Source organism: Anopheles cruzii, chromosome 3 (genome assembly GCF_943734635.1).
Source record: "Anopheles cruzii chromosome 3, idAnoCruzAS_RS32_06, whole genome shotgun sequence".
Classification (NCBI taxonomy): domain Eukaryota; kingdom Metazoa; phylum Arthropoda; class Insecta; order Diptera; family Culicidae; genus Anopheles; species Anopheles cruzii.
The window spans coordinates 60926927-60954543 of NC_069145.1; the positions used below are offsets into that span (position 1 = coordinate 60926927).

Sequence of the window (27617 nt, forward strand, 5' to 3'; positions counted from 1 at the left end):
AGGGCGTTAATTAATAACGCCGGTTTGGTCGCCGGTCGATGACAGTTGTTGTGATGACGTGATGCGGTTGTGACCAACAAAACGAGCGGAAAGTGAAATTTCCGACAAAAACCATTAACAAAACGGCAGCAGAGTGACGTACGCAAGTGTAACCGGTCAGACCGATGGGTCACTGTCAAAATTGTGCTAATTTAAATTCGATTAATTTAGTTCCTTTTATTTGCGAACGATTTGATGGATTGATGTGGCTAAGCATTAATATTATATGCAGAACTCAGCACAACAGTTTCCAATTTAGAAAGCCAACATTGTGGACGTCATTAAACCGAACTTAAAAATAAAAACCTTACTTTCGAAAATGTTGTACTTCTTCTTTGCAGAATGTACATCGAAAGCAATTATTATATTATTTATTGAGCGTTAAAAAATGAATAATTCAAAGTAACGGCTCAGAATAGAAAATTGAATCAATTGTTCTAATTTATTTCTAATTTAATTTGTTTCGAGCGTTTATTACCATAATTAATTCTCTTAAGTCCTTCGCAAATCATCTATTCGGCTGTTTCTGAACCAATTTTGTTGAATTCAATACGGTTGGAAGAATATTGCGATGTACAAAATGTCACTCCTTTCGATATTTCCAACAATTGAACTGACGTTCCTGAAATGTTGGTTGAATAAAATCAAGTTCCGGTCACATTCCTCAGTTTCATTATGGTCACGTAATGAGAATTCGCTGAACATAAAACACTACAATGTCAAAAATAAAGCCTGACCAGCACAAAGTTGTAACTCCCGGTATATCTGCTTGCTGCTACACTCCACAGCTCCCAGTGCGCAGTTTTCGTAAAGTCAAAGTTTAATTCCCTCAAAAAGTGAATTTAAAGTGACTCCCGCGAAGGTCAGTGCCGAGGGCTTCCCCCACTTACGTGTCGTGTCGTGAGGTGGTCGTGTGCCGGTCGAGCTTTGCCAGTTGTGGGCTCCCCTCGACGAACTGAGACCGGGCGGCAGCGGCAGCACCTGGCCAGAAAAAGGAGGGGCACATAAGTGGCAGCGGCAAATTGGTGTGCAAAAAAGCACACGAAATCAGTTTTAGCGACAGCGTACCGGAACAGCCGGTCCGGAGTGCGATCGATAACCTCGTGCTATGAGAAGGGCACTGCCACTGAACAGCTGATGAGCGGCCTACCAACACTCGAGGCCCTCTTCTTCATGCTTCTAGCGGCGTCGGGGGTCTCTTCAAACACTACCAGCAAAACAGGGATCGCACCTGCAGTCAACGGTAAGTGGCGCACATGCCGCCATGTAATTTCGGCTCCCGCGAGACGCCCCCGGGCAACCGGAAGCGCTGAAAATTGTAATTATGCAACGGGGGAACGGGAGCCATCAAGAGTTTCATTCAACCCCGGAACCGAACGACGCCAGTCGAATCTCGGCCTTCTAGCACGATGCTGGGTGAGGGATGGCAATCTAATTGTGTATTCATACAAACATCGGTCTGGTTGGGCTCTGGTTAGTATATGCTGTCACTTGAAGACACCATCCGCCAGCCGATGTTTAGTCGATATTTGGAGCACCTTTACGAAGTCGTTTTGAATCTACATTAATTTGCACACCTTCCTCGGTAGCGAGTATGTAATTATCGGCAGTATGATAATTGCCACATAATTATGCTTCCGGAATGAGCATGGAATTGCGATGCTCATTTAGACCAATGTTTCACAGTGATTCAAATCACTCTAATGAAGTACACCGACATCGCTTCGCGATTCTTATGAGCTTCTTACAAACTTGTTATTAACAAACTTTCTTATAAATGTTGTTTATCATTTTTACAATTAAATTGCAAGTGTCACTTCGGGAAAAGGGCCAGACCTGCCAGCATTACATTGTTTGCATCGAATGATTTACAATTAATCTATTTTTACCAACAGACAAAGGTTCGTTTTAAATACATATTACATAATACATGTATGTATATTACTCGTCTATCTTTACATTCTTGTGTTCGGCAACCCGTCAAATTTTATACGATAAAAAAAGAATCTTCATTCTCATATCCTATGATTATTTTTTACATTGCTACTTTACTTTTGTCCTGTGTACTGTGTTTACTTCACTTTGTCTAGTTAGTTTTACGATCTCTACTCATATTTATGGCTATTTCATGTTCTTCGATAATTTATATAAGGTTTCGATCATCTTACAAGATGAAAAACTAAAAAACTAAAAATAAAACAGACTAAAGGGTCTTTTTAGTCTCTTCGCAGATCGTTTCTTATTCTTAATTTCATATTTTCAACATCAAGACGTATAAGAAATTATTATAACTTACGAGGTGTGATCAATAATTTTCGCGACATTTGAATTTTCTCGGGCTACGTCTATCCGATTTTCGGATTTCGAGATTCTTTGCCATCCATTTTTTGGAAGAGACAAAAATCGACGATGAGCCAAAACAGGTCCAAGCAAAACAGCTGTCAAAAATTGACTGATTACTCAAAATGGCCGAACTTTTCACCATAAGTTACTGACTTGTGTAGTAACCTAACTTCACAAAAAAGTCGAAAATCGGATATACGTAGCCCGAGAAAATTCAAATGTCGCGAAAATTATTGATCAGCCCTCGTATAAATGATTAACACTGATATCCAGCAAAACACAAAATGCACAATAAAACAATTAAAAGGAGCTGAATATACATTTAATAAGCTCTGTTGGTGCCGCCTAATTTCACATATGATTGCAAACCGATGTGTCCTTGAAAAAGATCAAATCAAAATGTAATTTAATAGTCACAATTCTCTGAAAAGCCGTTATAAAGAACCTGCCCACATAGTTCCAGTGTATGTTTCGATTCGCCAATGAGTATTATCTTACTTAAACACATGTTATGTTAATCGTGTCTTCAACATTTCGTTGAATAGCATATAATATCTATTGATCTGATAGATTAAAGCCAGGAATGGGAAGAGAGTTAAAGATATTGCATGCGTAGCATCTTAACCTTGAATCCCAATATTGTTCTCACTGGCCAGCTTCTTCGGAGAGTCTAGCGAAAAAGTTGTATCTTCCATGAAAACCCTGGTTATCGATCAGGCCCAACCCAAACAAGGGCCCTCTGGCAACGCTCTAGTCATTCCACTTACATTCGTCCACTAGCGAGCTTGTCACAATAGATAGTAATCAGATGTGCTGGTCAATGGAACTACGCCGCTAGAGGAGCGCCTGGGGATTCCAACGGCTGCCGCCTGGGGAAGCTGAACTTGTGTCTGCACTTGAAGGGGGTCACAATATGGTCCTCTTCGTGAAGCAATATCATCACGGCCAAGCAATCATCTTCGGTGCGCCATCAGCTGAGCGTAACGACTTCGGGATGCGTTGGCATGAAAAAACTTGCTCGGGAAAAGGCACGAACACAACATATAAAATTGTACCCATACTCCGAGGGGCCTTGATGTTGCGGAGCAAAAACCCCGGCTTCGCCCACTAATGCTATGTCGTAATGCTCCCGATCAAAGGGAGCACACCGCCGAACGCAACACTTGCCGGCGCACTACTACGACGTTGCCAGTCAATCGATGTTGGCCTCGTGATGGTCTTTCCCGAACGATGGCGCTAGAACCAGCGCAGGACAACCGACCGCCGACACCGTGACGGAAAAGGGCACGTACGCGTCTCGGTCCTCGCCATGCCACCCAGGCGCTGTGATGCTGTGGTCATGTTTTACATAAATACGACACACCGACATGTGGCTTTTCCTCACAGTGATGCAAAAACCGATCCCCGCACCGGCGGTTAGTGTTGCGAAACATGGTAAGCCCCCGTTAACCGACCTCGAAAACCATGGCCAACTAGCGGGTGGTGCTGATTTTCCCGAAATGTGCACTTTGCGTTCGGAAGTCGTCGTCCTACGGCCATGGCGTAAAATGATACGGCTGCACCGTGCACAGTACTGTTTCGACCGTTCCTACTTACGTTCGGCAGATCTTTACATTCGAGAACCCAGCGGCCGATGATGCGATGATTCAATCAACCACATTCTTGTGGTTAAAGCCCCATTACGGGTCAGCCAGGGGTACCTAGAAAGGGGTGTTTTAATCACCCCCCATTCTTGTGAATCTGCATCTTTCTGCAGCAACGTGAAACATTAGACGACAAATGGGAACGTTTGCATCGCCAAAGGGGTTCGGTACTTTCCATCGCATTCCAACATCCGTCGCTTTATGGTCATCACATTTTTACAAAGATTTCGAAGACATTCCATCGCACAGAAAGGTGCAATGGGCTGGAAGTGATAAAAGACTCATCTAATTCTGCGTCCACATTTCGATTAAAGTTGCCCTTATTTATCTTAAACGATAGCTTAGTCGAAAAGTAATTTAAAACCAGCCAAGTTTGAAAAACTTCTTACACCACATAACTACACAAAATTCTATACCGCATAAGCAAATAATTTAACATTTTTAGCATATGCAAATAGCCATAGAAGAACGTTCTGGATACTGAGACTCGTCGGGAGCTTAGATTCTGAGGATCCCCGGGAACTTAGAATCCTAGTGAAAGTGCTGACAAGATACAACCAGTGCAAAAAGGCAACTTAAGTAGACCAATTTGAGTGGCTTCATACCAGAAAGAATGATAAAAACACCAGCAACTTTCATTGGTAGCAGAATTCCAGAGGATGTTGAAGCTTAAACTATAACAAAAAGTCTTTTTCTGTTTGACAAATCTGGAATTTCAATCTGAATTTAACACTTATCAGCGATAAAGCAAACTGTTTTAATAAAGAAAAGGACGTTCGGCAATACGATGCCAAGTAAACTAATCATCAAGGCAGTTCTTATGTATTCCGCTTTTCGCATTACCGTACACATAAGGATAGCTACTTACTGCCATTACGTCATTTTTTAGAATAGTGACGCATTTTTCATTTTAGATTTAAATTTATGCCACCATTATCGTTTGACACTCCGCTCCGACAGTGTTTTGTTTCGCTTCCTACTGCAACCCGGGTCTGTGGCGCAAATTCAACACGCCAAGTGTTTGAAAATTATGGTGCCATATCACGTGTCACAATCAACAACGGTTGGGGCTGGTGGTTCAGCAATTAGGCGACACGATCCACGACCTCACCCACGGGTCTAGTGCCGACGGGCGAACGAACAATACGCTCCGGAAGCATGCCGTTCGTGGCATAAGCGCGGGACTCCGTTGCATGCCTTCTGCGTCGAACCATAAACCCCCAAAACGGTCGAAACGATTGAAACGGCTTGCGACAGTGCCAGACGTTGTCAAAGGAGCCAGGCCAGGCCCAAAGTGAGAATTTAATTCAACTCATTCACTGGCGTTTTCGTGAATTGTGAAAACTCATTAGAGATTTATGCGATGTGATAATAGATAATCAAAGTTATGAATAAAGCATATTAAAATCCACGGCTTCCCGGCAAGCACGGCACGTGGAAAGTTCAGTCTCAGAAAACGGATGATCCAATTATGCTTATCTCGGGTGTTATATCGTTGTCCCTACCGCCCTATTGTTTCGACGGAGCTACAGCTGAGATACTCTATCGTCGGGAATATTCTTCATCCGCAAACATTTCAAGTACCCATTACACACACACACACACACACACATGGACCCATTTTCCAGCCAGAAGATCGATAAACCAGGTGCTTGCCACACTCAGCGGGTTGTGTTGTATTGCTAACAATTAATTATGTAACTGATGGGAAATATGATGCTCGCTTGCACCGTGCACAGCCGGAAAACGGGCATTTAAGCAAAAATGAAGCGTTAGAAAAGGCAAATAGTTGTTTCGATTAGGCAATTTCATCCTATTTTGCGATTGCTTTCGAAATGTCCAATCAAAAGAAATGATCGAGATTACAACATCCTTGCGACATTCATATGATGAAATTGGTTAGAAATGATGGAAAATCTTTTGAAAATTCCTTTTATATCCTTTACATTTTGGTGGTTTTAGCAATTGTTCTGTATGGAAAGGCTAAGAGTAGAATATTTTATTGTCATCAGCTGTCGACCATTGTAACGCGAAAGGAACAATACAGCAAACTGATAGAGGATGAGACTGAAAATGAGATATTTTCTTTAATGGTGTTATAAATGTTGTTAAGGATTGGAGAATTTATATATTTTCTTGACTATAACTAACGTCTAGCGTCTCATGAGTAGAAACTTTTGGAATACTGTTTGTTCCCATCTCTGTTGTATCCATAGCTTCACTATTTCATTTTACTTTACTTTACTTTTATTTTAGTACACTTTGTACAAGCCACAGGGCGGCTTTCCCTAACTAAACGGCAAAAGTTACAAGATTAAAGGTTCAAACATATTTTTCAAAATCAAATGGGGCAACTATCGCTTAAAACTCAATCTCTCGGGTCAATCAGTCGGGATGCAGACCAGCGGAGACATACTAAAAGATTGCTATTCAGCTGAACAGTGGATTAATTTTTTTTAAATATAACTACTTCAGATAACATACAACTTGCATGTTAATGATCACTTATTTGAACATTATATTATTATATTCACTCATTTCAACCGACGATCCCCTGGTGCAGCGCTCAACGGCTTCATTCGGTGGAACATAATCTTATCATAGAAATCAATCGAACAAACGGACGCTGTTCGAAGAAGTCCTACATCAAACACACACACGCACAATAAAGGCATTAACAAGCGTGTCCGCGTTTGACCGGTTTGACAGAGGACGTTTACAAAGTGCACGAATTTGTTTGAACAAATCGAGAATCCCGCCAAACGCAAGCCACAGCCACAGGGACAATTATCATTTTGCTCGCCACCCGGTCGCCAACGGGGTGGCGACATAAAAAGTGCCATTCATCTCGTGGCGTTGCACATGCACCCGGTTAGGTTGGTGGGCATCGTTTGAGTGCACCGCGTCGTGCGTCGGAAAATCGCCGGAAAAAGGCCAGTACCCAAACCCACCCAAAGTCGCGCGCGTCCGTTTACAATCTGCTCGTCACAAACGGCGGCACCGGCGATGGCGGTCCAATGGTTGTTTAATGAAATATTAAATTTTACAGCCCGGGGGTATTAAATGATTAAAACCATTCACAGGAGTAGCTTTTAATTTGCCGACCGTAAATTGTCTCTCCCACTCTCTCTCTCTCTCTGTCTGTCCGCGACCGGCCACCGCGTAGCCAGGAGATGCAAAAGTTCAAATAGCAAATGGCAACGGGGCCGAGCGGCAAGTCAACCGGAGCCAGCGAGAGCCTGCTGGCCGGGGCCTGCCAGTAAATGAACGTTGCACATATGAACTTTGTCGCCCGTGTGTGTGAACATCGGATCATGTAGCGTAGGGAGGGCGGACCGCTGGGTGGAAGAGTGTCAATGTCGGTTGAGTGTTTTGCAGACATCATCACCACGGGAGGTCATTTTGTGTTGTCTTTGGGCAGGCATGCCAGGGACGTGCGAGCTTCCCGGTGGTGGCTGGGAGGATACGGTAATTGATTTCGAATGGCATCACTCGGCGCACGGCCACTGCCCGAACCGACAAGAAATTTGAATCCCCAGCGTCAACAAAGGAGCAACACGCTTTTCCACGGTGGCTCCCGGTGTCTGGTGAGGTCCGGGAAACTCGCTTCCGTGTGCGCTGCAGTCCCCTTCCGTCCATGGGGTTAGTTTAATCAAATGGAACGTCAGCGGGAGCGCGCACAAACGATGATAGAGCAGTAATAAATTGATGGCCGAGGATGGATTTGTTGTGTTTTCTAGCCGCTACGCTGCCGGGAAGTTGCAGGCATATTGCGTTCGTGTGTAGTGCTAATAATTTTCAACGAGTGAATCGACTTACCATAATTAAAGGCGTTGCTGTTCAATATTTGTGCTAATTATTGATTTGGCCCGTACCTAGCACGAAGCAAACATATTCGAAACCTAATGTTGGTGTGTAACGTTCCTCAACCACGTTTTAAGCACTAAATTTACTTTCACTTTTTGTCGTTTTGAGTTGATGTTTTAAGTTGAATTAGGGTCCCTCTTTTCCGTATTTTTTCAGAAATACCGAGTGGTTTAACTTAGGCAAAATCAGGCCGATCGAATACAACGTTTCATATTCGTCATCCATCGCATCAGTTAACCTCCGATCCTGAATGTATCCTGAATGAGAAGTAGGTTTTTGGAAACTGATAACGATAACGATTTAATTGCATTAACACGTTAGACAATTGAGCAAAAGTGACGTGATTAATAGTTCACGTAGGCTACAAATTTGTAAAACAATCCTATAATAATGGTTATCTGTCGAATGATGTTAATGGGATAAACATAATGTGATAAAAATATGAATAATCGACAGGCCGGTCGAGACTCTAGCAAAAACCCACAGCCCGTCAGTAAATCACTTTCACATTTCATCCGTCGGCTAATATTGGTTTCTCCTTAATGATCCTTTTTTGACACCACCCGCTCAACGAAAAGCTCAACAGGCACCTCAGCCAAGTGACAAGAAATTCCCACGCTTATCAAAAACGGAAAACGGACCGATGCTATTCCAACACACTAATAATAAGCTTCGGGATCCGGCCCCGGAAAACCGTCGGCACTCTTGTCAACACGCAAAAAGTTATCTCAACGACCAAACCGAAGCCTTCAAATGAGCCTCACCTAATCTCCCTGTTTATCGTTTCGGCAGCGGAAACAGGAAACCATTTATCTTAATGCGGTGGTCCCCTTCCAAGCCAGCGGAAAGGTGGAGTCCTTTCCCTCCCAAGACGGTCGGCTTAGGCGGGCGGATTCGAGCCTGCCTTTTATGCGCATTCAATTAGACCATTTTAGCTTCCGAGCCATCCGCACAGATTGGCTTCCGTTCTGCCACCAGCGCCGGGGCGTGCCAATCCGCTAAGCCTTTGCGGCACGGGCGGCAGAGTAGCGTGAGCCCAACGTCCCTCGTCGCTGTCGGTTCGAATCACGAGTCACATCACTTTTGTGACGTAAGAAGCGTCACACAGAGAAGGCAGCCAGGTTACGCCTTCCGCGTTGGATTTCCTTTCTGATTTCTGTGTAACAAACTCCCGCGCGTGCCGCGGGAGTTTTCCATCTTTAGGAAAAACGCCGTACGAAGGGGAAATGGAGGCCCGCGGGAGCATCTCTTTTCTTTCGCGCAACCTTTTCCCGGTGACCGTTTTTCATCGTGACCCGCGACGTCGCTGACGTGATTATCGGTTTTACGTAATTAAGATTTAATTGGTTAATTAGTCCGTCAACGTCACTTCCGGTGATGAATAGAAATAGGACTTCCGTTTATAATTATCGAACACCTTCTCGCGTGGTGTGAGCCCGCGTTTGCTTCTTCTTTTGCTTCTCGCTTACCGTTTCGCTTTCTTTTGCCGTGGCCAAAGTTTGGCGTACCCACGGTAAGTAAAGTACGGCGCGATCCGGCGGGAAACGGTGGAAATGAGCTCCATTAATGAGCTCGTTGGAATGCATAACTCTCCCACGGGCAACGCACGAGGCCAGAATCATCAATGGGTTCAGAAATTTTTTTGTAAAACTTAAGGCCAAAAATTGCTTCTTGGGTTATTTTGCCGGGTTGGGTTAAAGTAATTATTCCGTGTACCGAAGAAATGTTTATTAATTTATGTATTATTATTGGAATGAGCAAACCGTATTAATGTCCAAGTTAAAGTTTTGCACTGAAGTTCATCCAATTGTCAGGGTTCGAACTGCACGACTATGTATAAAAATCGATTAATCGGTAAACTGAGACGGATGATCTGCGGACGAGCCACAACGAAGACGACACTGTTAAATCGTTAAATTAAATTAAAATGAATAACTTAATAACAAACCAAAGCATGCAATTTTTACACGAAGAATAAAAGCTATAAGAATCGTTCAATACTTAATTCCTCAAAATACGCATACCCCGCCGTTTCGGGCCGTTTCGATTAATAAACAACCAAGAGGTTTTGGAACAGCACACATATTGAATCGTAATTATCAAGGATTCTAAGCAATTCACCAACCTGTATAAACAGAACTGTAACACTTTGAATCTCATAACCAAGTATTATTTCCTGTAGTCAATGAGTAATGTAAATGATAAATTTTAATATAGCACAAGCTTGACGAATAAAAGACTTTGCCCAAGAGATTCAAAACACCAACGAGGTGACTTGGTGACTGAAGCCCAGGTCCAAGACGACTTAAACAAAACTAGTGTTTCTCCTACATTTTCTGCCAATTTTTGTGATGATCATGATGAAGACATTATTTTTCCATAATAAAAATTTCCATTTATTAATTTATTTTCTTAATTTCGAGTAGAAAGCGTGAGTAGAAGATAAAAACTGCATGCAATGCAATGCATTAGGATCACTCTCAACTACGTTCTCGAAAGAATGTGTGCGAATGGAGAGCGAATTCGTTTGGCTGTTGCCATACCTTTCTAACCCGATGCACTGTAATCAGTAACTTTTGTCGAACCTTATTGCTTTTGGAAATTCATCTCTTCTTGCTACTTGAGCTGCTCCATTCCTGCGGGGTACTTTGGTATTGGTTCTACAAAACAGACAGGACTACTTCCTGATCTCAGTTCAGTGTAAGTAATTCTGCCACAGTCTCTGTTACAGCGAAACGCAAAAACAGCAAACCGATTGCAAAAAAAAAAATTCCAAATCAAAAGTTATCGAGTGCCTTTCAAGATGTGTAACTCCTAGCATCACAGCGCGTGGACCGTGATGACGATGTCCCCTCTTATAATAACCCTCGTAATGAAGAGAGCACGTAATCACTCGTATTTGGATAGCATTCATTGGTATTCATTCGCAGTCGACTTTCGCCGGCGCAACTTTTCTTCGGGTTTCCGAATTCGCCGAATAACAGCCAAACGAGTTGAACTCTCATCGACATTCTTCCCGCGGATGTCAGTCGGCGGAACGCTGCCCCGTTTCGAGAAATTTCATTTAAAATCACCCAAAAGTCTAGTTTATCAACAACAATCAATTGACGAAAGCGATAAAACACCGTTAATTTAATTTCGACCCCCGGTGTAGTTTCGTATGTGTGGCAGTTGGCGTGTCGTGGGCCAGGCACCTGGCCCACACGTAACACCGTACGGCATTCCAGTGCACTGCCACCCTCTGAAGTCAACGTGTTCCAAGGACGTCTTCTAGCAAACGGTCTTTGGGAAACATCTTGCAAGAAAGCAAGCAACGAAAATCCCAACCAACGGCAAGCTCTCGACATCTACGAGGCTCGCGGTGATCGGCACCGACATCTAGGGCGTATCGTTCGATTGCGCTGTGTATCCTTTCAGCAGTCCGCAGCACCGACGAAGTTTTCGCCATCATCAAGAACCGTTCCGCATCCGTTGGCGAACTAGAAACCGTCCCTGCCTATCACTCATGACATTGCGGCTTCGTAACTGCCAAACACGACTTTATGAGGCAGCAAAAAACGCTACTCCGAATATACGGCGAGGAACGTATCGCGGACCCAATCAACCCATCGAGGAAATGTTGGCTGAGTCGTGCTCAGGACGTGATGCGTAGGACGCCGTCGTGCTCGTCTCGCAATCCCGTCGTAGATCGCAATCTGCCGGTCAAGATCTTGGCCTCGCCAACGGCAGCCAATTTATGTCAATTTAATTTCTGAGCCAACCCCGATGTTACTCATTTATTCGGGATGCCCATTGCAGCAGAACGGTTCGTACGAAAAGTGTAAGACGCCTATGTACAGGCACCAGGAAGGAGGTCTTGTGGGAGTCCTTACCAAAACTATCCATGAAACAAAACATGAAGGACGGCCAGCAAAGTATCGTCAAGTCGCAGATTGAATACTAACGAGTGCTTCGGTCGGGTTTTAAGATGCCCAAGATGTTCCCCAAAAACTCCGGCAGCAGCTGCTTTCGTCTATCGATTTTGCTGGCGATGCTGTCTACTACTCGCAAAGAAAAACCCTAAGAAAACGCCCAATGCAGAGCCATCAGCTCACTTCCGGTGGCGTGTGACAAACGCTGCCACCTTCGACCTTCACACTCGTTCGCGAACTTTGGCCGAATATTTATTTGTACATGTTTTAACTTTGCTCTCGATCGGCCGTTTCTCTTCGCCGCAAATTTTGGGCGACTTTTCGCCCGCCGGAAGTTGTCACCGTTTGTCGCCCTTGCCGAACTAGGAAGAATGACTTTTCGCACTATCGCTGTCAGACATTGGGCGTTTTTTTGCCGGGGCCCACAACGATCATTGCGCGAAGTAGTTTCGCAACAAACGTGGCGTGGTTTTTTCGGGAGCTTTCAATTCCGGTGTCTGCTCCGGTGCCACACTCGGGGACACAGTGTTTTGCCACTATCGCGCGGCTGGCATCAGCACTTTTAAACTTCTGACTCGCTGGCGTTGGGACGCCAAAGCCAACGGACGGGAAGCAAGTTTCACACCCTGTCCATCGGGCCCTGTTGAGCGGCGTGGCCCTCGACACAACGCCCCAAAACAGTATCGCACCAACATCGGCGACAGCATCGGCGAGAAACTCCGCCCGGGCGCATCCAGCGAACGCACCTTCGAACTCTTGCGCCTCCGTGGCGCCAGCCAGCAAGGAGGTGGCTGCCTTCGGTTCGAGAAATTGATAACCATTGTTGCCATTTATCTTCGGACCAATGCGGTTTCTCCACGAAGACCAAGACGACGACGGCGGGCGCGCAAATTTACCGGCGACAGAAGACAAAACGACCCTCTCAAACCCGTCCCGATCGAGATGTTGGCATCGGTTCAACTCACCAGATGAGTAAAGAAAAAACGTGCACAAAACTTCTTCGACGGTTCATCGAAGAGTTCGTGCCTAGTACCGACGCTTGAGCGGGGAAAACGTTAAAGAGGACGGCGCGTGGTTGGGGAGCGCGATGTGGTAAAGTAAAATGAATTGTTTGCGACGAACGGAGCGTCTTTTTTTGGATTACTGGAAGAAATATTGATTCTTCTCGCCCGATAATGCTGCTCAACATGCTGCTCGAAGCAATTATGGAGTGAAGATGAAAATGAAGAGGACAGCAGCTTTCCGTGTCGCTGGTTGTGAAAATAGTCAAGTAACCGTACATTGTTGTCGCCGATGCATATTCGGTGTAAAAGGATGATTTTTCCATGCAGATTTGAAGCGCCATTTTCGAACTATCGAATTTTATATGAATGAGTCAGCATAGTCAACCATGAAAATGAGTTACCATTTAACCACAAAAATTGTACCCCTTTTGCCAGACCATCAGCAACCATTAATATTTTACCAATAAAGTAAGAGTAACATGGATACTGCATAACTTTTTGAATAAAGGGTTCAGCTAAATAAGAGTTGAGAAAATAAAGGCAGTGTTAATAGCGTTGAAGCGGATGAGCGTAAGAAATGAGCGGAAGAATCACCAATCGTATATTGAACTACAAATTCTCTTCTATTCGCCAAAAATATTCAACAAAAACTTCAATCAGAAGGTATTTCCCTTCTGTACATATCATCTGAATTTCGGAACCACCGTTGGCCAATTCTAAAAACAAGAATGGTAGTTTACTGTCAGCCTACTTTGAAACCTCTCTTAATCTGGGCAAAGATGAATTGTTGATAACGGAACCTTTCTGGGCTCGAACTCGAAATTTTACCCAAACGTGATAAAAGAAAAAACCGGTCACGCAAGAAAACGTCTTATTGGGCAAGATTTCATCCTAGGACTGGGTAAGCTAATCAGCCAACAATTGGTAAAATGATGGCCCTTCTGAAATTTCGAGTAGCGAAACGAAGATCTCAGGTTAACCAAACAATCTGCTCAATCTGGTAATACAAAACCGCTTGACAAAACCATGCTTGTTGGCAATATTGTCTGAGTGAAACGGAATGCAATACAAAAACCAACCTTTTTTGGGTTGTTCTAAGTATGTATGGTTAAAATATTTCATGCCAATCAATGAATCTTAAAAAAGGCACTTGATCGTACTCTTAATCTAAGGTTTTAAGAGAATAAGAGAATAAAGAGAAGATTAAGAGAATCTTGATTGACTATCATCTATATTTTTCCTGGCATTTTATAAAATCTTTTGTTTGGCTGAAATAAACATTGTTTCGTTTGCCTAATTCATTCTTTGGGTAGATATTTTCTATTTTCGATCTCATAAGCCATCAAAGGAAGCATTTATTTTGTTATGCACTGCCCGCAAAACATTATATTACTCGACAAGCCATCAAAGAAGGCATAGTCCCAAGAAGGAATCAGACTTTTAACAATCTAAAGACGAAATACCACTCGTCAGATAGATGAATTAATATTAATTTGAAGAGTTTTATTGAAGTTTGCCAAGCTTTTCGAAAGGAAACTAATACCACCTTTCCTTTCCCATCCACAGTTGTCGTCGAGGAGCCAGAATTTACAGATGTTATAGAAAATGTTACAGTGCCTGCAGGACGGAACGTCAAACTGGCTTGTTCCGTCAAAAACCTAGGATCCTATAAAGTAAGTACCGTGCGAAAGCCGAAATTAAACATACGTTTACGTCCCATAACAATCACCATTGGCGTTAATGATGCCATTTAAGTGGAGCCAATTGTGCCAACACCACAGCGAGTACGAATGTCTCCGACCATCTTCCAGGGCATCTAATGGCGTGCACGTGGTCTGGTGCCACGTCTCTTAAAAACGCAGATAAAACGCGACGCCGTTGCAAATAAAAACCGGCAAACAATTCACAACACAAACCACGCATCGTCCATCAACCTCCAATCAGTCGCACGAAACGTGTACAAATCCGGTTTTATTAAAATTGTTATCTTTTAATAAAAAGATATCGTCCCTAATCGTGCCCTGCGAGCGGCGTTTATGCTACGTTCCGGAATCGCCACGCACGCCGCACGCTGCCGTTGGGCGTGTATCCCTGATACGTGTATCTTCGCAGCGCACGCAATCATGAAAATTTTCTTAATAAAAATTCACGTTTATTTGCATTCTACCGGCCGACGGTTTCCGTCTTCTGCTGGGGCCATGCCCCGAAAGGATATCCGCCTGCAGTACTGCAGACGAGCATAAAAGCGGTCGTCAAATCATTCCCCAACATTATCATTCCCCACCGACGACGGTAGGTCGAAGGCCAACGATTCTTGCTGCGAACGTGATGCTTGGAAGCGATTGAATTTTCTCCCGTCTTTCGGATAAATCGGAAAGTGCTCCAGAAAAGAAAGGCGAAGAAGCAAAAGACACCCAGACGGGAATCGTGCCACATTTTTTGGCTCCAAGTCGCCTGACTTTAAACAAGCTCCATCGTAATGGCGTATGAAATCAAAACCACCGCAACTAACGTTTCATTCATACAGTTCCGCCTTTAAGCATAAGCAGCATATATGCCCTCCAACTGACGGAACAACCTTCGCTCGGTAAATGTTTACCCAACTGATCAACCTACTACCGTCGGGGGCCGAAAACAAAAGTATTCCCCCCCAACACGTGGATTTCACTGCCAGAGTAAACATAAAAATTTCACATATCCTTCGAGCGCTCCGGAGGCTTCACCCTCGTCGAGATCATTCGATCGATGGAAGAGAATTTCCCGAGAAAAGGGAAAATAAATTCTTCCTCGTAAGTGCTGTGTGTTCGTTATGCTTCCTCTGATGAAGCGACGGCCGTGCTTCCGGCATCCCAGGGACGCTCCCATCACTGCCCGTTTGATCCCGTGGCAAGAAGCGTGCACGCCTCGCTGACGGGAATTCTTCGAGACTCTTGGCGCAATCCCGGCCAGTTCATACTACGGGTCTCGGGGGGCCGAAAATCAAGGTGAAAGTAAATTATACGGTTCACCGACGGGAACGCGTGATCCTGGGCGGCATCTTTACTCCACGTATCCGGGAGTCTGTTGTTTCACCCGCATCACCCGCAGCACCTTCCGAAATAACTGGAACCCTACTGCCTCCATATGCATGAAGTGGGACTACTCGAGGCAGAAAGAAATCCCCAGCTGCTCCTCAAACACTCGCGCTACGCCGAGGGCTGCAAACATCTATGCCGTGAGCAAAAGTGTCCTCAAATAAAGAAACGGGAGACAGAAGACATTCGAATTATGGTTTAGATTAATCGCATTATGTGAGTAGCATGAATGAGTTGAGCTGGCAGGAATTGGATTTCCCTGGAGCTCTTCACGAACTGCGATGATGAACGCCTTCGATTGCGGTGAAGGTGGTCTCAACGAACGAGATGAAGGCAGTGTAAGGCTCCAAGGGCCATGTAACGAGGTCATTTCCCGTGGCTCGGAGGAAACTGGGTTCGGTTTGTGAATTGCCCTTCATCATTTTGACCTTTACTGGATCCCAATGTGGGATTCATCAACAGGGAAGTGACTGGATAAGTAGTCCTCCGGCACTCCTGGGACTCCTGTCCAATAAAGCAATAAAATGGACAAAGGTCCACACCTGATGCTGTCGATTCACTGTCAATGGATAACACTTCATATGATCTAATTATTTGTTTTTAATGTTTAATCTTGATTGAACCATGTAATAATGACAAATTGATAGCCCTTCTCATTGCTTCGGTTGCAATATGACTGCATTTTACGTAATTAGAACACCATTTACGAAATAAATACGGCCCGGTCCGTTCTTTTAAGATTAAAAAAAAACACCTTATACGAAAACGAAATCGTTAGGAATAATTTATTTTACTTCGTCGAGAAGTTGTCTTTTTTATATCGTTGAACAAAACGGAGCTAGATAATCTACTAGGCACCATGAAGTGGTTATAAATATGAAAAAAAGAAACATTTTAATGAAAGTTATACCAAACTGGTAGGTCAACATAATTTTTGCTTGTGTCATTTTGTCAACTTTATCTTAGAGTCAGACATTGGTTTGATGCCGGATAAAGAAAACGAAAGAAAGAAAATTAACCTTTTGTATCAACCAACCAACTACATTTTCTTTCACACATTAAACACCTCCTCATATTTGTTACATGTTTAATAAAATGGGTATATTGCTTAAGTTACTTAAATGAGTTTCACAATTCGTCTACTGATACACTTCCATTCTACTCACTACACTTGCAGGTAGCGTGGATGCACTTCGAGCAGTCCGCAATCCTCACTGTACATAATCATGTAATTACACGGAATCCTCGCATCAGTGTCACGCACGACAAGCATGACAAGCACAAGACCTGGTTCCTACACATATCAAACGTCCAGGAGGAGGACAAGGGACGCTACATGTGCCAAATCAACACCGTGACAGCGAAGACGCAGTTCGGCTATCTGCATGTGGTCGGTAAGTTCAGTAGCCCAGCCCCAAAAAAAACAACCGAACCGTACGATTTTCCGTCGATACCTAGCCGAGACACGCCGGCACCTAATTGCTTTCCGAATCCGCCTGCACGATTTCTTGGGCCATTTTTTGCCGATCACAAATTGCCCGATAATCACGTTTGCCGCTCGGCGAAAGCCATTTAGGTAACGCCCAGGTGCAAATCGATACCCCGGATGAAGAGGATTAAATAATGCGATTCTTGCTACTGCTGCTGCTGCTGGAGACGCAGTATTCAGTTTCAGGCTGCCAGGCTGGCGCTGCGAACGCCTTGTAGCGAACGTGCGAGAAAATGGAAAATTAAATTTTTCTCCTTAAGCCCGGAATGAATTGTCTTTTTCGTGTAAAGATGGGAAGCTACAGCGAGAAGCTGAGTCTGGGATAATTAACTTACCCTTCTTTATCTGCGAGCTTGCGACAACGACATTGTTTTCACGCCGACCCACTACTTTCGGTGGTATTTGTCGATTTAGATTATGTTATTTTCGCGACACTCAAATGGGAATCTGATTTTAAGTCATGGTAGTTTCCCGAGTCGCATCATTTGACTTCACTTTAGTGAACAAATCGTTCGATTATTCGTTTATGTTCAAGAACATTGTATTTTGAGCCAACTCTCAAAAAGAGACTGTTCAAGGCAAGTTTATTTAAAGATTATTACAAAGAACTAATCCTTAAACCCTTACCTTTAACCCTTAAAGAAAACCCCTAAAGAATATAAAATCCAAGTGGCTATGCAAAACAATAATTTTACAATTAAACATGTTTCAAACAGGTTATATTTTATATTTAAAAAGTTTAATAAGCCCAAAAATCCGGCACCTGCATTACATGGATCCTTTCAAGTGCTTTGCAGCGCTTTGATCACATATTTTGAAATCATTTCAACAACAGCCACACTGCAGCCAAAACCAAACAGCAGCACGTACAGCGTGCGCCATTATCGAAAGAAAACATTGCCGATGCTCAATCGACAACCCGGCCCCCGAGGTTCCTAATATAAATCAACTGTGAGAGCAAAATCTGGTATTACCAAACGATTTATCGGAGATTAATTGAAAACATAATCCCGGTGCTGGCGGGAGGCAACAGCAGTCCAGGTCCTGGATGAAGTGAACAGCAGTTTTGCGCACGTCTACCGGTGCGCTGCAATCGAATCGGGTGGGATGAAAAATGGAGCCCGCAACCCGAATTTGCATAGCGCTGCATCGAAACGCCACCATTACCTTCGGCCCAGGGCTCCAGATCTTTCGTATTGGACGAAGTCACGGCTTGTTGTTCATATTGTAGCCCGGAAGCCGTGAACAAACGACGCTCGATGCAGCATTCCGGCCTGTCTTCGCATTGTTTTGCGCCTTGCGTCTCATGATTTCCTTGTTGGCTCACCGGGACACTACTGCAGGCCCGGCATACCCAACCGGAATCGAGTGCACCGATCGGTTGGCAGCGCAAGCAAAAAAGGCAACACGGTGATTCGATTTTGCACTTTTGTCACTTCCGCCGATGAAAAACGATAGGCGTAATGAAGAACGGAAAATCAATTTAAATTCAAATCACATTAGGATCATCAGCCAGCGTCATCCGTTGCGGAAGCCGGTGGCGCACCCGGTCCTAGACGGCTAACTAGAGACCCGGTGGCGCTCTCAAGACGGTGCCTCCCGGTGCTCCCGGTTCGGGAGCAGATGCTAGGAAAACATCCTCCACCTCCGGGCCCGCCAGCGGCCCGGAATAGGGATGAAAAGAACGCGAATACTTTTACGTTGGCAACAACGGCCTGCCCCGGCAGGCAGCCCGCCATTGGCAAACACGGCCCACGGCCAGGGATTTCTGCCCTCCCGTGTGCCCGAAAGGAAATGAAAACAATTTCAAAATAAACATTTATTTATTTTCCTTCCCCTCGAGGCGTGAAGCCGAAGCAAACAAGGTTGGGTTCTCCGTCGAATGTTGGGCGGTTGGTGGCCACCAGCCACAAAAAAGTGTCGGGGAATTAAGGAGGAAGAAAATATACCTCACCGCCCCAAGGTGGCCAAGGTGAAGAGTGAAAACATCCTTCCGGGAGCCGGGAGGTCGCTTTTCTGGTGGCAACTCCCCGACCGGGCGGCTTTTGGGACGCGAGAATCGATAATCCTTACCGCTTAGGACGGGACACAAAACGAAGTGCCAAAGAATGCACAATGTCCCACATCCGCACAGTGCGCTGCTCAAAAATTCATCACACAATTCATCTTGCGCAAGTTTTGACACACGTTTCACGCCCACGAGACGATGGTTTATTGTGTGGGCGAATTTTCTATTGTGCGAAACTTTTCCCAATTGTTGCACCTCATCGGGCGATGAGTCGGGTGATGAGGAACCGGTGGGGGAAAAGTTCCTCTGTCTCAGTTGTTGTTTCGTTTCAAACGCAATGATAACGCGGATGACGTACCGGATGCCGCTGCGAAAGGGTGTAGTTCTTGGAGATCACACAAGTAATTTCTTATTCCATGCAACGTTATGTTTCACATCTGCCGAGAAAAACTCCTGACTGCTGGTGTCTTTAGCCTTAAGGCCACGCATTGTTAGTAAGTTTAATCTTCATCATTAATGAACGCAGAACGCTGAAAGAGTTCAACGCAAAAATGCTTCTCTATTTTTGAAACATTCGAACGACTGCAAGAGTATGAAATTTTGTTACCGCAAAGTAATTTTATTCGTTTTACCGACCGGCATTGTTGATTTATTTATTGGTTTACTGTAAAGAATGTGTTAAACCGTGTTAAACGACTTTGAATTAAACGCTTTTAAAGCTTAAGCTGTAGTTTGATGACAATTACTATCAAAATCAAAGGCAGCATTTGACAGAGTTACACATCAGCTGATCAATTTGAGTCCATTGCTCATAACTGTTAGGGTTAATCAAACCATGTCCTCTTTATTCTCAAATGTCTCCGGCGTTCCCCAAGGAAGCAATTTGGATCTGCTTTTGTTTTTGCTGTTCGTCAATGATCCAACTATTCGGCTTCCTTCTGAGAAGCATTTACTTTATCTGAACGAGCTTAAGTTGCTCCGTCTGATTGTCTTAATATGCAAGCATTGCTTGATCGCTTTGTTCATGGTAGTGCCTGTAAAAAAATGTTCCTGAATGTTAAAAGGTGCAATGTCAAATCATGTTCAATCAAGAAGGTCCCGGCCCCGCAAATATCTAGGACCAATTCCGTAAAAACAATGTCAGTAGATTATTAATTGGCTTTTTCTATATTTATAGCTAAATGCGAAAGAGGCTTTTTCCTTTACTCATCAATCTTTAGCCTTTGGGAATTTATCGTTTTGCAAACAATTTATCGTTTTGCGAACAAATGTAGTATTTGTTCTGCAATTCTCCAAAATGCTGTCACAAAAGTTCTTGTCAATAGCCTTCAATACGCTTCAGATTTTATCTACACTGTTCGACTCTAAACGCTATCCAAGTTGCGATTCCCTTTATTTTAGTAAATAGCTAGAAGTCGCATGATCGGTCACATCAAGGTAATCGAATCTCCCGTCCCCTAATCTGTCTTCCGTTTTTTGGCCCATAATATCATTAAGATATTAAAGCTTGCTTGGTAGGACTAACTTTCTGATTTATTAGTATACTGTCAGGAATTGCTGATGTTGTCGAGTGATAACTTTTCGTATCGGAACAATGGAAGGAACCAGTTTCATGTCCTTATGCTTATGCTCCACACAATATGCTGACTAAAATAAAATGCATTTTTTTTCTGTTAAACTTTCAGTGCCACCAAACATCGACGACTCGCTGAGCTCGAGCGACGTCATCGTGCGCGAGGGCTCCAACGTGACGCTGAAATGCCGCGCCACGGGCAGCCCGACGCCCACGGTGAAGTGGAAACGGGACGACAATTCTAAAATAGCCATTAATAGATCGTTAAACGGTAAGTATCGGGCGGGAAACCACAGGATCCTGTTGAATTCCACAATCAAGGCCCGGGGGCACTTCTAGGTGCCGAGCCCCGACGACGGACGAAGGGCCCCTTGCGGTGACAGTGCGCTGCATTAATAAATTTCTTTCCATTTTCCCATCGCCATCCACACCACATCGGACACCACCCCGCGGGGATCGAACCGACCGCAACCGCACCACCCGCCCGTGGCCCACCAGTCCTCGAGTGGGACGGCAATTCCATCGAAATTACGAAAATCTCCCGCCTGGACATGGGCGCATACCTTTGCATTGCATCGAACGGGGTGCCTCCGACGGTGTCGAAGCGAATTAAAGTCAGCGTGGACTGTAAGTACGCCGTGTGCGCCGCACACCATTTAGCTTTCTTCGACCCACTTTCGCCCCAGGTGGGAGATCCTCGTTGGGGCTCTCGATGTCGTCCCACGGATGTTGTGGTGTAACTGCTTAAATTAAAGCCAATTTACATTTACCATTAAATTACACTCGTACGTACGTCCTGTTGCTGAAACGCCGGAGGACCAGCGCCAGCGAATGGGCCATTTCCCGTGGCGTCCCGTACAAGAAACAAACACGTGGAAAATAATTCCATTCCGACGCGATGGCCATTCCGTAATCCGCTGGCAAAGTATGGAAATTAAAAACACTAATCGTCCATTCGTCCTCCGGTGGTAACGGGCGATCCACCGATGCTACTTACACCGACCGTTTTCCGAGGTGTCAGCCACATTGTTAGGACACCGCGACTGACCACTCCGGACACTCACCCGCGAACAGCGGGAAGGTGATTCCACGGAAATTAATTTGAATTTTATTTTGCCCACAATCGGCACCAACGGTAATGGTAATCGGTAACATTGACGAAGGGCTTTTTTTGCTATGCTACTCTTCGTGGCATGATGGAAATTGGTTCGAATTTATGTAGATATGTTTTCAATTGGTTTGGTGCGCTTCCACCACTGAGTGTTCGATGCTTAGTTAGGACAAAAGATTCGAGACGGATTTAAGTCAATACCGACGAGAATTTTTTCCAATCGAAGGTTGTTTAATGGGTTAATGCGCCATGCTAATTTCTATCGCTATGCATATAAAATCCAATAAGGCTATTAATGCTTAATTCTAAGATAAATTTCCACTCCAAATCGGTCAGCATCACTAAAGTTTGTTCGTACGATTGAATACCCAAACCCTTGAAAACTTGAATTCTTCAATAACTGAGCGATGTCAGCAGGTAAGCCATTAAAAGAGGTATTTGTGACGATCGAAAGTCTTGGAAAACAAAGTTGGTTTATATAAAATTCAGTTATTTTTTTATCGTTTCAAAGTATTATGTTTAAGCAAGTAATTCTTAACAGAATGTCTAAAGAGCGCGCCATGGCGGAGTATTTTCATGGCACAATCTGGAGCATTGGCATTTGCATGTTTCATGTTTAGTCTAACTTTAACGCGAAACTAGGCTGACAGAAAGAACCTGCTTCTTAACGCACGCGAAACTGCTGTCATGCTCGACGCTGACTCCTCCAGTCGATGGGGTTTAATCAATCAACCAACATGTCTGATCGAGTGCATTCATTTCTCGCGACGACACGCACGGCGTATTTCTTACGAAAATCGTAAAAAATCGAACAGATTCAAAGCCCTCAATTCCTCGGTTCCCGGGGAAAGCGGTGTAACGGTTTGGAATTAAAGTTCCCATTGATCTCCGGGCTCGGGGCTCGGGGTTCTTCGCTTTAAATCTTCGCGAGCGCACGAAAGAAAAGCGGGGCAAACGTAATTCGGAAGCGAAAAATTTAAATCTACCGAACGGAAATGGAAGAAAAATGGGAATCATTGCCGTTGGGTGTCGCGCGAAAGGACACCCTCGTTCGCATCGATTTGGCGGATGCCCGTGCCAACGGATCGATCCCGGTGCAGGAGAGCGCCACGGTCGTGGCGAATTGGACGATTGACTGCTGCGGGAATGGTAACGGCAAATGATGCCAAAAAGTGGGCACCGAAGGAATGCACGAACGTCCCGGCAGGGGTCTGAATTACGATATCTTCCCCGACACAAGGTTTCTTCCTGCGGGCAGTGCTACGAGAGCGAGGGTTGTCCGCCACAGATACGCGCGCGTTACACGATGTAGGATGAAAAATTAAAGCTACACTTCTTGAAGACGCGGGCATCCTGTTCCGGATACCGCTTTAGGCGCTTCTCAGAGTTTCTTTCGCCCCGAAAAGCCTCAAACAGGGAACACACACCTGCCAGACAAGCTTAGCGTTACACCACATGTCTGCAGTCGGAGCCGGGAGCTCCGAGCTCCGGGAGACCGAGTGCGGGCTGGTACCGCATTGATCCGCCTACAACATAACACTTCATCTCGCAACTGTATCCATACAAACCCTCCCCAATCGTCGACGCTTCGACGCTCCGATACACTGGCGCCCCCGTTGCCTCTGGCAGGGAAAAGGGACTTCAACACTCAACCACCCCACAGAAAAAAAAACCCGGATCAACCGTTAAGACGGTTCCGGAACATGAATTCCTTTGGCCGGAAGCAAACCCGTCCTTCGGTTCGCACCGAAAATCAGGACTCTCGGGTGAGGGTATCACGAGACGGCTCAAAGGAGAGATGCTCCCGACCGTGCCCGATACCAGCTGATTGGTGGTGGGAACGACGCAATCGAATTGGGGCCCAATAGCCCCGGCCACCCGCCACCCGCCAGCCACCGCATGATTCGGAAGGTGTGAACGAAATAATAAAAATAAATATTTGAGGGAAAATCAACTGTACTGCCGTTGCCGTTCCGTTCCTCTCTCCGGCGCGGACAGGGAGCGAGGGAAAACGGACCAAACGGGAGCAGGATCCAGTGGATGGGAGTCTGGACCCGGGCGTCAGCCGTGCGCGGAGTCTACCGAGGCCTGCCGAGACTTCTCGACTCGACACTTCCGATTATGTGTACGTGCCGCCCATGTCAGAGCGAACCCGTCGAGCTGGTTCGGGGTTTCCTGGGGCGGGGTTGTCGTCCTGCTTTTCTCCCCCTGCTCGGCACACAATCCGACAAACGAGTGGACCGGAAACGGCTCGCTGCTCCAGCAAATGCTGGCACACCGACCGACTTCGGACGAGCGCCGCACGGTAGCTTATCAGTGCGGCTCCATCGGTGGCTTAATAATCTAAATTACACAATTTAAGGCAACATTTGATTGGGGACCGAGGCAGCCGAAAATCCTGAGCCCCATGCGGAACCATGTTGCAATCACATAAATTGCCATTTTTCTATCGTTCGCCGCATCGGCGTGGGTCTGGTACCTTTCGCCGTGATGGCTGCCACCTTTCCACGGTGCGATTGTCGCCGACGGACCAATACCTGTCGTTAGAGGTTGACCACCGTACGATCGATGGTGGTCAACCGGTTAAATGGTGTCGAAAATTACCCACCGTCGGCTGCCGGGGGTTGGGACCTGGGTCGAGAGTGTCCAAAGATTCCGACTGCGCCGTTGCCAGCATCCTTCCCGGGGCTCCCGGTAATTGATGATGCAGCATATCCTCTTCCGGTGGGATAACGATTATTGCTAATGAAGACAATCATCATTTGCCGGGCCCCAGCGCAGCCCGAAGGCCGACACCAGTGTGCCGGGACCGAATCCGTCTAAGATCGTGACCTCGCACTCTCCCTCTCTCTATAGAAGCGATTCCGGGGAAACTCAAGAGATTGCTCAGCTTCGGTGGACCTCGAAGTGGGACCTTGTACAAATATGTTTCCCGGAGCGCATCGTAAAAGCCCATCTTTGCCGCCTAAATGGCAACATCAAACATTCGTCTATCAAACCACTTTGAACGCATCCGGCGTCCGGCGGTTGAGTGCTCAACGGCTGACGTTTAGCTTGCCGGTGCTCGGTGATAGTCCTCGACATATTATGATGAGGAAATAAACCGGCACCATCAATTAGTGTTACTGCTTTGTCGGTGACCACGGATGGCCTGCGCTTTGGCTTTGATTTGATGGTGCTGCTGATGATGTCAACCAGGTGCTCACTTTAGTTGGAGTCCTCCGAACTACTTTGACAAGACTTCTTGTACTTATGCTTTTATTTCAAACGAAGAAAAGGACAAAGTAAAAACCTTGCAGGTTCCATTGACAAAGCAAGAATTTCCCAATATTTGTAAAAGAGCTGCTGAAATTTATTCTACTAAAAACTCTCCAAAATTATTTCTGTATTCATTTTGTTTGAGCTGAAAGTGCATTGTGATAAAAAAACACTAGTTTTGTAATAAATTTGCTTTAAATTAGCTTTAAAATAAAACTGTCTCGTGGACCTCCCAAAAACAGCATAAAAATGTGTTTAAGACTATTGTCTGAACTTACGTAACAAAAAGGCGTTTAAGTCTTTTTCTTGAGTTCGAACGTCTTTGGAATATAATTACTAATGATAATTTTGATAACTGATAGTGATAAATTGTCGCACTAGCTATTAAATGTTTCTTTAAATTTTATTATGTTTAATTCATTTAGTTTGATTATTGCAAAGAGATTGTGCACAAGACGTTCTTTATTTTACCGGAATGGGCTATTTTTTTATTAAAAAACTTAATATGTTTCTTATTAATGATTCACTTTAAAACATTAACTGAAAAAGGCTGATTTAACAAACGAATCTTAAAGTTGGCGCATCGAATTATAGAAACGAAGTTACTGAATGTTCGTAACTTCACTAAAACAATCGGTATTCAAGTAAACGACAAACAATTCAATCACAAATCAAATTTTCAGATAAATATTTAAACTCTCTTTAACAGTAATCAAACTCGTAACAGCGAATCTGACCGTTAACGAACGATTCATAGAAAATTGACACCCCTTAACACTTTAACACTGCCATCACCATCAGCGTAATCGTCCCGTCCGGCAGACTGTCGTGTGGCCCAAAAGCAAACAAAACCCCCACAAATGTGTCAACCTCAGCGTCGCGACGAACCTCTACTGCTTCCACCTGCCAGCACTCATTACGCGTAAACCCCGATTGCTTGGCCTGGCATTTGACCGACATTTCAATTTCTTGCCACACTAAACTTGCCACTAAATGGCGCAGCAGGCCGGCGACGCCAATGTTGTACATTATGTTTGCTGGTGGTCGGCCGACCGCCTCCCAAAGTGTTTCGGTGATTTCCGACAGCCCTGGACCGCCAAATGACTGCGCTATCTTTTGCAATCGGCTTAACTAATTACACTTCTTTCGCCACGGCCCGTGCTTGAGTATCCGAACGCCCGGCCCATCCCGGACGGGCGGTGGCGGCCCACGGAGATCCTTAAGTGGCGGACAGAAAGTCATAAGCGCGAACTGTCTAAGCCCCAATTTACATAATGGCCGTTACAATAATTTGTTCCATTTTGGCGGCCCAAGGAGGGCGCACCCAACTGGTCCCCTTCCTGGTACCGGTGTTGCATGTTGCTCGGCATCGGTCGGTGATTTGTCGGAAAAATGGTTCACGACCATGGAACATGTTTTAGCCATTGTTTCCCGGTGGCACCAAGCCGTTACCGCCCGTGCCGGCTCCCGACGACTTCCGGTTGTCCGGGGTGAGGGTTGTCGAAACAACTTTCAACAACCGAAAACCCCCGGCCGGTCGGGGGTCGTTATGCAACGGCCCGAGTGGGGAGCAAAGTTAAAGAACGGAGAAGAGCGCAGAATACGTCCAAACAAATCCCACGGGATGCATGGCGGCACCGGATGAAGCGGGCCACCCCCGGCGGCGGCCGTTTGGGGCGGGAGGCCAAAAACAAATGTAAAATTTGTTAGCTGCCCACGATCACCTCCCTCGCCGACCACGAAAATGTTTTTCCACGATGTAGACATAATCGTAAAGCGAATCGCATAATAATTTTAATGCTAGTCATAAAATCAACACTGTGTGGATCCTCCCGGTGGGTCGGCCGATGCTCAGCGGGTAGGGCGAATTTTGTGGCACGACACGAGCTCCCAGTAAAGGACTGCCCGCCCACCCGGAGAGTTGGATCCACCGAGGGATGCGTGATGCGTCCGGATCTGCAATGAATTGCACCACAAGTTAGGGCTCTGCTCGGTACCAGACAACACGATGAGCTGGAAGGGCGTTCGCCGACGAAAAAGAAGTTTTGTCCCAGCCCAAAAGCCCACCATCGGAATGATTTTTGGACAAAATTCGGTTTTCTTGCCCTTTCCGGACGTGCCCCAGTCAGTCCCGGGTAGCCTCGGGGGGGTCTCGGGAGAGACAGAGAACTTAAGCCTTTGGTAAACCGGATGCAGGATGAAACAAACTTTTTTTACCCCCGTTCGAAGGCGGCTACGTGCGTAGATTCTAACATGAGCGCCGCGAAGCACGTGAGGCGCAAAAAGGACTCCGCGGC

At 45.4% G+C, this 27617-nt stretch overlaps 1 protein-coding gene across 1 annotated transcript in view; it reads left to right on the forward strand.

The window, feature by feature from the left end:
* The first annotated feature begins 1161 nt into the window (after positions 1-1161).
* LOC128272535 (lachesin-like) overlaps positions 1162-27617 on the forward strand; it is a 51836-nt gene continuing 25380 nt past the window's right edge. The window contains 5 exon segments of the mRNA XM_053010360.1: positions 1162-1282; positions 14374-14480; positions 17059-17275; positions 21064-21222; positions 21450-21578. Coding sequence (XP_052866320.1) covers positions 1177-1282; positions 14374-14480; positions 17059-17275; positions 21064-21222; positions 21450-21578 — 718 coding nt within the window. The 5' untranslated portion in view covers positions 1162-1176.